The sequence below is a fragment of the Fringilla coelebs genome (assembly GCF_963513975.1).
Source record: "Fringilla coelebs genome assembly, chromosome: 10".
Classification (NCBI taxonomy): domain Eukaryota; kingdom Metazoa; phylum Chordata; class Aves; order Passeriformes; family Fringillidae; genus Fringilla; species Fringilla coelebs.
The window spans coordinates 21,296,245-21,310,856 of NC_140036.1; the positions used below are offsets into that span (position 1 = coordinate 21,296,245).

The 14,612-nt window shown below is 48.7% G+C and overlaps 1 protein-coding gene across 3 annotated transcripts in view; it reads left to right on the forward strand.

Moving 5' to 3' along the window:
• The window catches only part of PLD1 (phospholipase D1), a 62,237-nt gene extending 52,733 nt beyond the window's left edge, over window positions 1-9,504 (forward strand). For 2 of the 3 annotated variants that reach the window (XM_084212700.1, XM_084212701.1), the window contains 4 exons: window positions 754-888; window positions 3,102-3,255; window positions 3,850-3,964; window positions 4,529-9,504. In XM_084212700.1, coding sequence (XP_084068826.1) covers window positions 754-888; window positions 3,102-3,255; window positions 3,850-3,964; window positions 4,529-4,753 — 629 coding nt within the window. In that variant the 3' untranslated portion in view covers window positions 4,754-9,504. The remainder of the gene's footprint in view (window positions 1-753; window positions 889-3,101; window positions 3,256-3,849; window positions 3,965-4,528) is intronic. The other variant, XR_014616424.1, reaches the window with a different exon arrangement.
• Window positions 9,505-14,612: the final 5,108 nt, after the last annotated feature.

Below are 14,612 nucleotides of genomic sequence, written 5' to 3' on the forward strand. Positions count from 1 at the left end.
CACACAAGCCATGGCCACTTGTCAGAATTCAGACCTGGCTGCAGCCCTGATCCAGAGGAGGGGAGCACCCCAGGGAGGAGCACAGCACAGTTGCAGCTGCTCAGGATTGTGTTATTTGGAAAATGTCCTGAGCGGGGTCACGCTTCTGGGAGCTGTGAGCGCTCAGCCTTCCCCGTGGATCCCACACAGGGTTTATTTCTGGCAGTTGTCAGATGTGGAGGGGAAGAACCTGCCTAAGCAGGAGGCTGTTTCCTTGCCATGAGGAATCCTGGTGGAATTTGCTCTGCTGGGAATTGGAGCACTGTGGAAACCCACATATCACAAACACTAGGACCGTGCATAATGCCTCATTTGTTCTAGGTCCTGGTGTAAATCTGAACTGCACAGAAATGCATTAGGACACATTTGCCATACTGACCATGGACAAAACACCTGCTTCCAGCCTCCTTTCTGCAACATCTGCCGAAAAACAGTCTCATAGTCCACCTATTGTGCTGTGCCCAGGAGACTGGAGTAATTTCTCACTGAAGTGGGAGTCTCTGAGCAGGCAGCAGACCAGAGCAACACAATGAGCTCACTAGCAAATTTTCAAATCTATTTTTTAAAAAAACTCTTTCTGTTATCTGTTCATTTATAAGTTTTAAAAGTCAAAAGTGAACTATTATTCATAGGGGTCTTCATGTAAACAAGGTCTTTTTTTTCCTCTCTTTCACCTCCTTCATCCCATCAATTTTCTTGTCTTTTAATTTTCAGTTGGAGATAAGTGGATAAACTACATATCCTTCTGTGGCCTTCGAACATATGCAGAGCTGGAAGGAAAACTGGTCACAGAGCTCATCTATGTGCACAGCAAACTGCTCATTGCTGATGACAACACGGTTATAATCGGTGAGCAGGGGCTCTCAGGAGGGCTTGGGAGCACTGGGTTACACCTGGATCAATCCCTTCCCATCCCCATGCACAGTGCAGGCTGCACTGCCATGGACTTTTCCATGTTGTCATTTATTTCATGAGAAATATTTTGCTGTTAAAAAAAAAACAACAAACCAAAAACCTAACTCATAAATTCATCAAGAGGGAAGAAAGGATTCAGAGGGCTGTCATTTCATTTGTTTTTCTAAAATCTTTTAAATCTGTGTGTAACCGTGAAGAGAATCCCAGTGCAGGGAATATTGTCCATCTGTCTTGTATCAAACTCTGCTCTAGCAGGAAGACTTGTGAGACTTGTCATCTGTTCCTGAAAGAACAGAATGTGCTGTAAAATTTGGAAGGTTTGGACAACACGTGTCATGTATCAGCTCCATTTCCTAAGAATGGGACAATATGCTATAGGGAATAATAGATATCATTTCATCCTCTTCTCTTACCATATCTGTTATGAGAACATGAAGCAAAGACGAGAGAGTTCAGGCTCAGAGCTCTACACTGCAGCAGAATTTCAGCCTTTCTTTAAAGAAGCCCTTTTTGAGCTGTTACATCAGCAATAAAAGCTTTGCCAATGAATACCTTAATACCAGATTTTACAAGACTCAAAATACTCCCTCCCTTCAAAGCAGTGGTCTCAGATGCCCTGTGGTGAGGTTTGCTCCTCTGTCACCTTCCCAGGGGCCTGATCCTGTCTCCAGTGCACAGAGTGGTTCTGAGGTGGTTTGATATCACAGCAGGAGCTGTGTTGTTCCAGCTGGGATGGTCTGGAGGGCCTGAGGCAGCTCTTAGTTTTTATTTTCTGTACCTATAAGTTTGAGGGTAAATTTTTATACAGCCTGTGTATCTCTGCTGCCTGGTGAGGGGTTGGGAAGTCATCCCTGTTCCACATGAGAGAGGGTGCATGGAAATTTAATGCTCATGGAGCTACTGGGCTGGAGGAGGGGGTGAAAGGACAGAGAGGCACTTAGCTGGTTTTTCCTCTGGAGGTGTTGGCTCCCCTGGAGTTAATCCAGTTCCTGGGAAGGCTCGTTGGCTAACTGCAGCCTGGGGGTCTCTTACAGCTGTGTCTGGAGATTTTTTATTGTTGTTTTGGTCCTTTCTGTGGGTTAATGACCTCATTATGCCTATCCTTCCCTGCATCTTGCCGTTCCCTTGGAGCCAACAGCTGCAAGCAAACAGTGTTCCCCCATGCCCTGTTTTCTGATATCTGTGGAGGACAGAGGAACCTTTTTGGGGGGACAAAGCCTCAGCTGCTCTTGAGCAGTCCCCCCTGAATGGCACAGTAACCTGGTCTAGTGGAAAGTTTCCCTTACCGTGGCAGAGAGGTTAAAAGGAGAGGAGCTTGAAAGTCTTTTCCAAGCCAAAGCATTCTGTGATTTACCCAGAGAGCTCATCCTGCCTCAGGTAGCTGGGTATCCAAGCCAAAGGCAGTTCAGACCTTTGAAAGCTGTGGCTCCTTCAGCAGAAGCATCTGGCAAGTTGCAGAAAGAACAAATTTTGAAAATCTTGGCCTGGGCTTGGCTGTGATTTAATTTTCTTCCCTTGAAGCCTACAAAAATTAGTTGGGTTTTTTTTCTCTCCCCTAGCTCCTCTCAGGGTCTGTGTTTCCATAAGGAAGCCCCCTGATTGATGCCTGGGCTTACCTAGAAACAGAGGCCAGACAAAGTTAAAAAGATAAAAGTGGATATATTTATTGAAGGGCCTTCAGGAAGGTTAAGGGCAGACAAAGCCTCCCCAAGGGGCTACACCCAAAATGGACAGTGGTCATGAGTTTCTCAGACAGATATAAGTTTGGTCTATTTGCATATCAGTCTAATTCCCTAATTATAGCTTCAGCTAATGAAGTCATATACTCCAATATGCTCCCCACCCTGATTGACTTTTGTTTGTACTTTTTGGGGCCTGAGGCAGACGGTGTCCTTGGTTCTCAGGCTTAGAAGGATCTGACCAAAATGTGAAGAGAGCTTACTAACACTTCATATGGAGTTCAGAATTGCACACTAATGCAGCACAGGATCTGAAAAACATAACAGCTAAAACCTTACTGCATCAGTTTGGGGTTTTACCGTGGGTGGTTCCCCATGGGGCCGAGGGATGCGGGTGGCGATGGAGGCTGTGCAGGAGCACCCGGAGCAGCAGTGAGACATTGCCTGTGCCCGTCCTGCCCTGCCCAGGCTCTGCCAACATCAACGACCGCAGCATGCTGGGGAAGAGGGACAGTGAGATGGCCATCATCGTGCAGGACAGCGACACCGTCCCCTCCGTCATGGACGGCCAGGAGTTCCGCGCCGGCCGCTTCGCCCAGTCCCTGCGCCTGCGCTGCTTCAGGTGGGCACCCGGGGAGGGAATGGGCACTGAGCAGGGACAGGGCAGGGCTTGCTCAGGCTTCACCTGCCCCCACAGCCTTTCAGACCAGTGGGCTGCCACTGCCTGCCCAGGTTTAGCTCTGCTTGGCCTGGATTTTGCTGCTGTTTCCTCACACTGCTCCTGTCCACAGCTTGGTAGCTTGATTTTACAAATTATTTTTGCTCCGGGATTTCACTAGAGGAGCTCATAAACAAGTGGTATTTCCCCTCCAGATCCCGTTTGCACACTCTCAATCTTGGGTGGCAGTGTCACCCAAGCTTCTTTGCTGGGAGCAGCCATCTGGCCCACAACACAGCCATTTTTAGTTTAAGGCCTTTTTCTTTTTTTCTTTTCCCCCACCCTATTTCCCATCTGTACAGTCACTGCACAGGAGAAAAGGAGAAAATCAAGCAGCTTTGGAGCTGAGAGATTATCACAGGGCATGTGGGTGGGAGGGTGCTGGGAGCACACAGGGTTTGGCAAGTCCCAAGGAAACTCCTTGTCTCCTGGCATTTATCAAGAGGGGAGTGCCCAGTGCTTCAGCCTGTGTCAGCATCCATCCATTTGTCTTCTCAGGGTTGTCCTTGGCGGCTCTGACCTCAATCCGGAACACCAGGATCCCGTCTGTGACAAATTCTTCAAGGAGGTGTGGATTGCCACAGCAGCTCGGAATGCCACCATCTTTGATAAAGTGAGGAGCACAGCAACTTCCCCCTCCCTCCATCCCACACAGAGGCAGCAGATGCCAATGGGAGCAGCAGCACGGGGAGGGCAAAGAGAGCAGGTCCAGTTCCGGGGGTTGGACCTTTAGAAATGTTTTGAAGGAGTGAGTAGTGTCAGATGCAAGAGCTGTGAACAGGAAGCTGGAGCTGGTGCATTCTCAGTGTGACAGCACCCATGAAGGCAGCAGATCATATTTCTGCTTGTGTTTGAATCAGCTGTAGCTCCAGTGAATGGCCATGGTGTAGTTACTCCTTGTAATTAGCCACTGTGTAACTGGAGTAGAAGCAAATTTTACTTCTGTCTTTTAATGAGCTTTTGCAGTGATCAGAGAAGGCCCTGGAGCTTCCTCTCTGCCTGCTCCAGCCTCATCGAGGGCAGGCACTTACCTCTTCCCTCCCTGTTCTCTGGGCTGTTGATTCAGTCACTCCCATCCTGGGGAATTTGCACTGGATGCTTGGGTCTTTCTCAGGAACTCTGCATTGTTGCATTTCCCCTACACTGACAGGTGACTTCTTCTTTCCTTTTTGATCAGGTGTTTCGATGCCTTCCCAGTGACCAGGTGAATAATTTAGCCCAACTGCGTGATTTCATCAACAAGCCCAAATTAGCAAATGATGATCCTGTGAAGGCAGCAGAAGAATTAAAAAAGATTCGTGGGTTTTTAGTACAATTCCCCTTTCGTTTTCTGGAGGAAGAGTACTTGCTTCCCTCTGTTGGAACAAAGGAGTCCATGGTACCCATGGAGGTTTGGACTTAAGAAGATGCAGACTGCTTTACCTTTTAAAGTCTTGTTCTCAGGAGAGAATTTAATGAAAAATACGGGATTTGGGAAAGTGAAAGAAGACTAAAAGCTTCTCCACCAAGGTAATGAGCCCTTCAGAAGGATTTTGGTGGAGGAACTTGAAGCAAATCAACACTAGCAGACAAGAGGAGCAGAAAAACTTGGAAATGGTGGCAGATAAAAGTTTAACTTCTGGAGGAGTAACTTCTTCAGGCATCTTCTTCTGAGCATCTAAAGGATGCAGGCTGCTTCCTAGGACAGGAACTGACTCCCAGTTGATGTTGTCACCACTGCCAGCTGTGTCCTGTGGTTGCATTTGTACTGTGATCGTGCTGTGGCTGCACAGGAGTCCTGGGCTGTGTGTGCTGCTTCTCAGGCTTTGGGTATCTGCCCCTTGGCTCGCTGGAGTTCCCCATCTCACCCCTTCCACATGCCATCAGAGCACACTGTGCAGCCCTGCCACTGTTGGGAAGTGCCATTTGCTGCTGCCTTGGGCTGTCCTGCAGCTTTCCGAGTGTAGGTGTTTCACTTCAAGGGATACAGACTAACAATCCTATATCAGAATCAGCATTTTGGTCTCTTCATCCCTTTGGGGGAAAAAAATCCTTTTCCTATTGCAGCTGGAGCAATCAGCAGCCCTCAGGCTCGGCAGAGGGCAGGCAGTCTCAGTGGAGCTGGAGGTGCTGAAGAGCACTGGAGTTTGCTGGCCTTTGCAGACACAGCACATCAGCTTGGTCCCACTGAGTGTGACTGTTTTCCTCTGGAGAGGATCAAGGTTCCAACTCCAGCCTGAGGTGTCCAGAGCTGGGGGAAGCCAAGGCACTGCATGTAACAGGACTGAGACTCGAAAGCCAGCGTGATCCGAAACAAGCTCTGCACTCTGCTTGTGTGTTCATCCTGCAGCATTTGGGTAGATTTTATTTCCATCCCTTTCCCCCTACTTAAAAGTAGGGAAAGGCCAGTAAGCTGACACCATGCTCAGACCAAGCTGACATGTGGATTTGTAGATGGGGTGAGTGCAAGGGGGAAGGGGAGCAGATGACAAAGCCTTGTCTCTGCTCTGCTTTGTTACTGAACCAGCCACAACCTTGGGTGCAGTCATGCAGGATGTGTCTTCCCAAGCAGAGGTAAAACTCAGCATGCACATTCCTGTTTTACATTGCTATAGGAAGGTTTCCAAAGCTCTTTTGCACCTCCCTGTACAGAGAAGCAGCAGCTCAATCCAGCATCCTGGAAAAACACTACAGTTCCTGGGTTAGGACCTCGTGTGGTGGGCACCAGCCTGGGTCTTACCCCATGCTCCATCCTGCAGTGAGGCCATGTCTCCCAATTCCATGTCCAACTCCAACCTGAGGTGTTCCTGGCAGTCTGCAGTGCTGTGTCAGCCCCTGGGAAAATGGAGCATTAGAAAACACCTAAGGAGAGTTGGACCTGGAGGAGCGGGAGGCTGAGCTCTTCTGCTGCCCCTGCATCTGGGTATCCCCTTCTTTCCCAGGGTTATACCTGTGCCCAACACTCCTTGGTCAAAAGGCCCAATGAACTGGTATTTATTTTGTTTCACACAAGAATTTATATTTTCCTTTTCTGGGTCTTCCAGCAGGTTTTTAACTGGAAAATAATCCCACTGGTCACCTACCTATCCCCAAAACATAGCTGGCATGACATTTTAGTTGATTGCCTTCTGTGTTCAGACCTGTAAATAAGCACCAGCTTATTCTTTCCCTGCTGCATCACCCAAATAGGGAACAAACCCCAGATGTTCTTCCAAATCTCAGCCCATTCCTACAGCTTACACTGTTTTACACTTGTGTTTTATAGATGCAGTTCCTTCTGTGCTCCTTTCTGGCATCTGTGGTCTGGTTCACCTTTAGGAAGTGCATGTGCAGCTTTTTATGTGATTGAGTCCAGAGGGTTGATGGTTTTACCTGGCATGCTGTAAGCACATAAATATCTTCCTTTGACTTTTTTTCCCTTTAAAAAACTGACCCGGGGTCACCCCCTGCAGAGCCAAAGCAATGTGTGCCCTGACCATTTCCAATCAGAAAGATCAAAGGTGTCCTGTGATTTCACATCACTGCAGGTTCAGAGCTTTTCTCTCCTGATGTTTTTAGCTGTTTTAGTTTGACTGAAGCTGCTGACTTTAAACAATTACAGCCTGCCAGAGAATTCTTGTCAGTCACACAGGTCCATGTTGAGAGTCAGAAAGTGTTGAACCCCACCACCTGTACACTGAACCTTGAAGTGCAACACTCCTGTCACCTTCTAAGTGCTCTTATTCTCCTCATCCTCATATTAGCAAAGGTTTTTATAATTGTTAAATTATCCTTACTTTGTCTTTTAAAATGGTAGGTTGCTACTTGCTGGGGCTTCCTAACTCCAGAGGTGTTAACTCCCCTCTGCCAGGCTGCTTTGGGGAACAACCACTCAGGTCCTGTAATGCTCAGCCCACTGTGTGATAGCTGCTGGTCCCCAGTGACACAGCAGAGCCATGGAGGGAGATGTAATCCACTGATTAGGTATGAAAAGGTGCTGATTAAGGAGGTCTTTCATTATTGAGGTAGCAGACAGGCCTGATGTTGGCTCTCTGTGTGGGAGGAGGTTCCCCTCTGTGGGAACAGAGGCACTGTGCTGACCATCCCTGCCCTGTGTTGGTGCTAAATTCCTGATACCAGGCGTTTAGAAACATTCAAATGCAAGCAGGGAGTGCAGCCTCAGCACAGTGAGGAGGTCCCAGCATCCCCAGGGGTTGTGGGGCCACCGAGTTCCCTATGGAAGCAGCACTGCTCACCACAGACAGACAGACAGACATCAGGGCTGGACCACTCCAGGGAAGGCCCTGCTCATTCCCAACCTGGGCTGTGCTGTTTGGAGCTGCCTCCTTGGGTCCTGTCTGCTATAGGTTTGTTTCTTATATTAAGAAGCCTGTGGAGTTGAACATCTTGAGAGAGTTGGGCTGTGCACCTGAACAATCACTGCTTCTTAGTCTGTCAGACCAGCGTGGGCCTCAAACTGGAGAAGGTCACCCACGGTACCCAGGGCTGGAACAGGTGATGTGGATGCACCACTAGCAACCCCAGAAACATCAACTGTTTCTTGTGGCATTTATTTGTTAGAACTATAGGAAATGAGAAATTCTCCCAGGCTCAGACTTTATTTTGTAATTCAACCCGAGTAGAACACTCCTTTTCCCTTTAAATTATTCTTTAACAGGTATAATTTTGAGAACTCATGCTCTTTTCCTTAAATTTTAATAGTCTAATATTTTAAAATATGTGTTTTGTTGTATAGATATTGGACTGGATAAATGTTTCACTGTAAAGTTAATGCATGATTTAAAAAATGAGGGATAAAATGTCATTGTCTGCAAGAACTGTACTAAAAAACAATTCATGAGAGAACCACTCCAATGCTCCATGGAAGAGGTGAAGTGCTCAGCTCAGTCTCTGGTCTCTTGGTCTAAGTTTGTCCCCTGACTTGGTGAGCTGTGCTGCATTAAAGCCCAAACACTCCATTTTCCTTTCTTTTGATCAAGTTTCACAACATGATTTTGCAATCCTGGTGCTGTCCCTGGGAAAACCTCAGTGCAGGTGTTGCCTAGCTGGGACTCTTCCATGAGTAATTTCCAATGTATTTTTTCCTTCCAGAAGGAGCGTCCCTGTACAATCAAGTGCAGATGTGCTGTTGTTATTTCAGTGTAACAAGCCTTGAACACTTGTAGCAGGGACACTCTGGGCTTGTGTCTGGTCACAGAGCTGCATTTTTGGGGACACTCCCATACAAGTATGAGAGAACTGTAGGATAATGCCATTTCCCTCTCCTGCTGCATGTGGAGCCCCAAATCCATGCTGAGCCAGGCTGACCCCTCTCACCAGCAGCAGAGCCTTTCATGGTGTGGTGGCCAAGGGGAAGAAAACCAGACCAGGATATGAGCAGAGGTTGGCACCCCTTGGGTGCCCCACGAGACGTGAACACACTGTCACAGCTCTTGGCACTCATTCTGCAAAGGGTTTCAGCCAGGCAGTGGCTGCTGCTCTGCTGGGATCCTGCTGAAAGCAGGAGCTCTGCAGAATCCTGCTTTAATCCCAGAGTGTGACTGCATGGCAGTGAATCAAGGCCAGCCTGTGAATCTCGGTGTATCAAAGTGGAGCCACCCCAGTAACCACACATCGACCACTGAATGCAATGATCCTCTTGGGGTGTCACTTTTTGTTTTCCTATATTCTTTTCCCTGCCTGCTTTCTTGTTATATTTTCCAGTATTTGTGGTTATTCTATTTTTAACCTTCCAGTGTCTTCGTAAAATCTCTTCTATGTAAATAATTCCAGCTTTCCCTAGTCCTGACACTAGGGAAATGAGAAAAAGTGTCAAAAAGTCACTGTTTTGGGAATGTTTTGTTGTGTTTTGGGATTTTTTTTTTTTTGACATTATGTCTCTAGCTAAACTAATCCACAAAAGGAGAGCTTCCACTTGGGGTGTGAGCGCAGGCCTCCGTGCATCCCTCCCTTGACAGTGCTGCTGTGATACTGAATTTCCCTTCTGTGAAGGCTGCTGGAATTGAGTTTTGTATCCTTGTTCCTGCTAACCATGGCTTTTCTTTCCACTCTGTTTGTATCTGGTAAATGAATGTGTATTAATGGACTGAAAATACAACAGATCATCACGTCAGAACGTTTGGCTTTGGTGTCATTTCTCCTTGTTTTAGGGGCCTCATCCTGCCTTGAGTTCTGTCCTTGTTCTGTATCAGCAGCCAAGACGTGAGGGGGAAAGGCCCAGAATAGCAATAAAAAAGGCTAGACTTGAGTCATTCGGGTTTTCCTGGGAGAGAGAAATTGCTGAGGTGAAACAGCATAGAAAGAAAATTGGACTTCTTAAATAGATTAAAAAGTCATGTTTTAAAGGAGTTTTAATAATCCAAAAGCCTTATGAAAGGCACAGACAAAAACGCTCTGTCTCCAAAATAAAATTAACTTGCCCCTGTCTATTTTAACTTCCAGTAAAGGAAATTCAGCAGAGAGAGAGGAAGAAGCAGCTGCCTGTTGTCCTCCAGGGGCAGAAGAGATTAATAAAGCATCAGTGGCATTTCCAAGCTCTCTTGCAAACTGAAAACATATTAACTTCTCCATTTCTTAGGTTTCATCTCCTTCCTCAGATGCCAGAGGGCTCTCCGCATCTTCAGAACTTCCAAACCCAATCTGTGTCCTCGACAGACACAATAAACCAAGGCAGCAGAGCCAGAGGGTGAGGCAGGGGTTGGTAAAGGACATGAGGCACTGATGAGTGCCACTCATGAGTGACACTGTCGGCTTCTGCTGCCACTCCAGCATCCCCCTGCTGGTTATGTGCCTGCTGAATCCCACTTAGGGGCTCCTGGAGAGGAGCTGGCAGCAAGCAGGAGCCATGTGGGAGCTGACAGTCACTGCTGGGGGCACAGTGCTGAGCCCAGGGCTGCTGGGTGGCAGCAGGGTGGCTGTGGGGTCACACAGGGCAGCCCCAGCTGAGGGTGGCAGTGTCCTGCTGGCATTGCTTGGTTTCCCTGCTGGCAGCAGGAGAGCCCTGGGATCGCAGTTGAGACTATCTTGGTGTGAAATGAATGGGAAACTGGAAGTGGTCCTCAGCCTAGGGAGTTCAGGTATGGGTTTGTAGAAGGATCCTTTCCTTCCTCTACGTGGTTGTCCTGGTTTTGGCAGGGATATGGAGTTCATTTTCCCTCAGTAGCTGGTGGTTTCTGTTTTGGGTTCAAGTGGGGGCCCAACTAAGGGCACTGTTGCTGCTTTTGCTGTTTTCCCTCTCCTACAGGACCTGCCTTCATTCACATCCATCCCTAAAAGCAGAAGTGAGTGGCAGCCCGTGGCTGTGGCTGGCACTGACTGAGGGGGAGGCAGGAGCACCATGGCAAAACTCCCCCCGACGTTGCCCTGCCCAGAATGTTCCTGTTTGCTGGCTGGAGCATTTGCAAAGCCGCAGTTTGATGGCTCCTCGCTGAGCAGCCCACGCCTACCCTGTACACAAAGTGCCCCTGCCAGAGTGTTTAACAACCTGCTCTTTCCAGGATGGATTTCTCCAGCCGTTTTCTGTGCCGAGGCTGTTCCTGCCTCCTCCCACAGGTCAGCTCCTCCATCGTGGATGTGTCCACAGGAATCCCGTGCCAGGGGCAGGATTCTCTCTCCCTCTCTCTCTCATGCACCCCAGCACCCACACATCTGCTCTCTGGCCCTTTGTTGGCATTTATGCACTGAGCTCTCAATAACACATCAACTTTAATGAGTGCCAGCCCTTTGCATGCATGAAATCACTAATATGCTGTAGTTATTTTTGTTCTGAGGAGGAAAACAGGGAAGAAAGGAAAAAAGAAAAGGTTTTGTGAGCCAGGTCTAAGGGTGCATGAAGAAACAGGTTTCTTCTCACTGCTAAAAATCAATTTATTTTAGTTTCTCTGCAATTGTGCCGGCTCTTCACATTTTCAAGTACAGCTCTGAAGCGCTGATGCAGTGGAGCAAAGGTTTGAAGAGCTTGAATCACAACAGCACTGTGAGTGAAATGCTCGATTTTTTTCTTATTGGAAAAATTAAAAGTGACAGCTTCAAAATTGGTTCCACTGCTTTGATTGATTAGACAGAATATTTAGCTCAAAATGATTATGGCAAGATTTTCTACAGAGGCTCATGGATGGGATGGAAATTAATCTGGAGAAAAGGGGAGGGGGAGTTGTTAAAAAGAAATTATTCTGCAAAGGAAACTGTTTATCCCTGGAATCTGAGATGAGTAATCTCTCCACATTCAGCCTGATCTCAATAATTAGATATTCTGTGAGCTCCTATTTGAGGGCAAAGGAAAGGGGGACAGGGAGATAGTGTTAATGAGGCTCCACAGGTGTCTATCCCCTGGAGATGCTGCCAGTGTGCTGCTCAGTGCCCAGCAGATGGCCTGTCTGTAGGGAACATCCTGCCTGGGAAACCTGCGCTGGGCCAAGGGCTGGGTGTTCAGCTGGAGTCCTGCTGGGGCAGGGGAGCTGAGGGCCACTGAAGGGGGTGTGGGCACAAGGCAAGTTCAGGCAAGAGCTGGACCCACCTCTCCAGCTGGAGAACCAGGGCCAAGCACAGCTTAAAGCAGACACACACAAGACTGCTCCAGTGTCTCCAGCTGCTCTCTTGCTCTGGATCCATCCTGGAATGGGAGAGCTGAGGCCACGTGGGAGGGAGAGGACAGGCAGGCTGGGCTGTCACCCAGGGAGATACCAATAGGAGAATCACAGAATGGTTCAGGTTGGAACAGACCTTAAAGCTCATCTTGTTCCGCCCCCTGCCATGGGCAGGGACAGCTTCCCCTATCCCAGGTCACTCCAAGCCCATCCAGCCTGGCCTTGGGCACCTCCAGGGCTGGGGCAGCCACAGCTTCTCTGGGCACCCTGTGCCAGAGCCTTACCCCCCACACAGGGAAGACTTTTTCCCCAATATCCAGTCTAAACCTGCTCTCAGTTAGAAGAAATTCCCCCTTGTCCTACAACTCCAAGCCCTTTTAAAAAGTTTCTCTCCATCTTTCTTGCAGGCTCCCTTGTCAGGTACTGAAATCCCATAATTAGGTGACTCTGAAGCCTTCTCCTTTCCAGGCTGAACATTCCCAGTTTTCTCAGCCTTATAGCAGAGGTGCTCCATACCTCTGCCCCATCCTGTGGCTCTGTCCTGCTGCTGGTGTCCTCCCTTTGGCATTTATCTGATTCATCCTTGTTCCTTTCACTAAGCAGGCAGAAAAGTGTTTCTACTCTCTTCATTGGGTTACCTCCCTTATTCCATTCTTTATCAGACAAATGCACATTCAAGGGCCCAGCCAAGCCCAGCAGACTCACAGGCTGGGCATTGTGCACATTGTGCATCCAAGACAGAAACAGAAAAGGGGTCCTTCAGGAGAGGACTCAGGCTACTTGCCCAGCATTTTTAAATTTCAACTTGAAAAATAGATTTTAGACTTTGGGTTGTGTTTTTTTTGGTTTTGGGGTTTTTTTACATTTTAGGTTTTCACATTTCAGACATGCTTCCTCTTGAAATAGGTACATGGTTTGTGAAATAAAATATAAAAGGACTCTAACTGCAGAAATATGAAGTAGATACTGTATATGGAAGTAATTTAAAGTAGAGTTAATGTTTCTCTTTATACAGAAAAGCTCCATTTTGGCCAGTATCAGATATGAAAAAGGGAAACTCAGAAGCAAAGACAGCTGTAGCCACAAGCCACAGATGTAGCCACAGACCAGCACAGCACTTACAGGATGTTTTTCCATGCGTGTCTCCTGTCTCATGCACAGTGAATCCCAGATAATCCCCACATATCTTTTAGGACTGTGTGTTGGCCAGCACATCCTGGCTGGAAGGAGTAATGCAGATGTAACCTGGGCATTTAATCACATGTAGGAATTTAGGCTGTGCTGGGGCCACGTTACAGCAGCCCCAAGGTCACTTTTCGGTAACAATCCACCTAATCCACAATTTCCACTGATCGGTCACTCTTAGGTAACAATCCACCTGACTCTTCTTGGGCTGACAGCTCTTCTGTCCAGGTGTGTGGGGGAAGCAGAGCCCATGGCTGAGGGAGGCTGTGCCTGCAGCTCCCGGGCTAAACCGAGCTGCATCTTACAGGGACCAATGTCGTGAACGACACGTTATCTCCACACCTGCAATTGCAGTTTGGGTTAAACCTGGCACCGAGACAATGCCGATTGCAGCTGGGGACACGCCTGGAGCCCTGCAAGGTAGGAAGGACCTTGGAGGATTTCCCCGTGGTGCTGCTGCCCGCCTCGCCCTGCCCTGCAGCCCTGCTCATCTCCATCCCCTCCAGCTCCAGGAAGGACCGCCGGGAAGGCTGGTGCTGCTCGGGCTCAGCGCTGCTGGCGCCCGATATTGCGCTGGCGAACAGCGATGGATTAAACACACCTAAGAAAATAATAAAAGCCTTGCTGGAGAGATTCCTTCCAGCGGCTGAAGCCCTGCCGGCAGCCGAGGGCTGGGTTCCTCTAGAGGGTGCTGCGGGCTCAGCCTGCGCTGCCCCGGGAGGGGGGCGCGCTCTGCAGGCACCTGCGAGCCCCGGCCCGCTCTGCCCGCTCCCCGCAGCTCCCCACGGTCCCCACGGCCACAGCCCAGCTGCAGCTCACCCACACCACCCCGCCGGGCTCCCTCCTCCAGCCTGGTCCTGCGGGGTGTCCCCACGTCTGGCCTTGCTGAGGAGGCTCGCAGGTCAGCATCTCCCCCCTCCCTCCGAGCACGGTCACGCTGAGACATTTTTAAATGAAGTACTACGTGTACCGTGACTGTTTGGGCTTAACTGCATTCCCTGCCTGACACGTCCTTCCCAGAAGGCTGCCTTGGCTCTCCAGTGACTCGCTGCAATCTGTATCTCCACTTTGTTTCCTTGCAGACCATATCTGTACGACATCGAAGGTACTGGCTAAGAATGCTTACAAACCTATTTCCTGCTGCAGGATGATCACATTATACACAATTACACACTCTAGGAATTTCTCCTGAGATCCAGCTGGGTACAGACTGGAGTGGCGGAGGAGCCGGAGCGTGTGTGGAATAATGAATCACTCATTCAAGCTGACTTCAAGCTCTTGGGTTGTGTGAGCCTGTGGTGAGCTGCACTAGCTGCTTACTGCCCCAAAAAAAGCCTGAATCACTTAAATCATCCCAAATTTGGTTTCCACTGTGTGTACACTTTCTGCGTCTTGCCACTTCATTATTATTATTTTTACCATACCCGAAAGGTTTGTGCAGAATTCATTCTAAATGTCTCAGCAGGAGAAGTCTCCATGAGCCGAGACGTGCTGTTCCAAACAGAGACTTTC